The sequence below is a fragment of the Acytostelium subglobosum genome (genome assembly GCF_000787575.1).
Source record: "Acytostelium subglobosum LB1 DNA, scaffold: scaffold26, whole genome shotgun sequence".
In the NCBI taxonomy this organism is placed as follows: domain Eukaryota; phylum Evosea; class Eumycetozoa; order Acytosteliales; family Acytosteliaceae; genus Acytostelium; species Acytostelium subglobosum.
Window position 1 is genome coordinate 1 of NW_012236507.1, and position 1911 is coordinate 1911.

Here is a 1911-nt window from a genome sequence, read left to right on the forward strand (position 1 = left end):
CAGCATCCTCCCACCTTCACTCAACTTCCACAAGATCCAACAAGACCAACTTGAAACATACCTCGGCTATCAATTCTCACTCACTGGCATCTCCAACAACCTTCACGCCACTATCGACAAACTCACCTCCTCATTCCTTCTCTGGAAACAGAGAGGATCAACAATCAAAGCAAACACCAACATCGTCAAATCATACCTCCTCTCCAAACTCACCTACCTTCAATATCTCAACCCTATAGACTCAGACGACATCAGAAAGCTCAACAACATGATCAACTGGTTCATCTTCTCGTACAGAGACTTCACCCCCAATCACTACTTCCAACCCAAGATGAAACCAATCAGACGTCTTCTACCAATGAAGTTTGGAGGCCTCGGCCTTCCCGACATTGGACTCAGAGACACCGCCCAGAAAGCATACATCTTCGACCACTTCCTCAACTCTCACAACTCACTCCCATATGGCCCTGCATGGCTTCACAACCTTCAGGAACAGATCTCTTTCAACCAAGCAACCAACCTCCCATGGACAGACCCACAAGCCTACGGCCAACTCTCATCCATCCAACAACTCACCTTCAAGGCCTGGCTCACCGTCAATGCCTCAAAGTCCGTCACACAAATGCCAACACCAATATTCAACACCAACCCTCTCCAACTCCACTCCAACGACCTCTCCTTCCTCAAGTTCTTCACACTCAACAACCAACCAATCTTCACAACCAACTCCAAAAAGATCACTCTCAAACACTACTACCTCCTCCTCCTCTACAACAACCTCAAGTCATCTCTCCCTCGAGATGTGACAACATTCCAATACCCTATCACTCCTTCCCAGTTAGGTATACAACTGCAATTCAACATCGACTACACCAAACTATTCCCAGCTATCAACATGGTCAAGCACAAACGTGCACACAACACCATATTCAGATATTCAGCCAAGCTCCTACCACTCATCAAACCTCCACCCGCATGCCCAGCCTGCGGCGTCCGTAACATCCTCACATCGTCTCACATCTTCTTTGACTGCCCCGTCCTTGTCAATCGCAACGCTGATGGACTCCAATTCGCTGCTACCACCTTGAGCATCAACATGCATSAATGGTCTCCATCCATCCTCGCCCAATACGACTGCAAACACTCAATCCTGCGCATCAACCTCGTCGCAATCACCATGCATCAGATATGGCTCGACTTCTGCCACTGGAAACACCAAAGTAACCAAAGGCACTCCTCTCTTCAGACAATCAACATCATCACCCAAGACATCATTCGGACAGAAAGTACCATTCTCCACAGCAAGCTCCAACTTCAAGTTGCTAAACTCAGATCACAATCAGCTCCAACTGAACAAATATCGTCCCTCCTCACCAAAGCAACTATCAAACACCTGGACAAATGGAACTCCATAATCGACACTGAATATCTCGCCATGTAAACAACCAACACCAATAAACAAGTAGCCTAGAGTGTATATGCTCTTTGTAATTAAAAAAAAAAAATCAATCACAATCACTACCTATCACCATCGAGGAACTCTCTTCAACACTCAGCTCAATGAGCTCCCACAAGTCACCTGGTTGTGACGGCCTCACAATCGCATTCTACAAACAACACTTCAATCTTCTCGCCACTCCACTCCTCAACCTCTTCAACAACTTCCTCTCCACAGGCTACATTCCTCCCAGCTTCAAGAAAGGAATCATCACGACGATCTACAAAAAGAAAGGCGACATCAACCTCATCACCAACCGTCGACCTATCACTCTACTCAACTGCGACTACAAACTTTACTCCAAGATCATCAACTCTAGACTTCTCAACTATGTACCATCAATTWATCAACAACAACCAAAATGGCTTCGTCCCAAAAGATCAATCCTCACCAACATCATCTCATCACGAGGC

The 1911-nt window shown here is 46.3% G+C and overlaps 2 protein-coding genes across 2 annotated transcripts; both read left to right on the top strand.

Annotated features, from left to right (window-relative positions):
• Positions 1–121: 121 nt before the first annotated feature.
• SAMD00019534_101580 (hypothetical protein) lies at positions 122–1435 on the top strand (the record flags this gene model as incomplete). The annotated part of the gene is made up of 1 exon (XM_012894409.1): positions 122–1435. A coding segment is annotated over one exon (1314 nt), but the record flags the coding sequence as incomplete, so codon positions are not given.
• Positions 1436–1491: 56 nt separating this feature from the next.
• Positions 1492–1902, top strand: SAMD00019534_101590 (hypothetical protein; the record flags this gene model as incomplete). Its single annotated transcript, XM_012894410.1, has 1 exon — positions 1492–1902. A coding segment is annotated over one exon (411 nt), but the record flags the coding sequence as incomplete, so codon positions are not given.
• Positions 1903–1911: the final 9 nt, after the last annotated feature.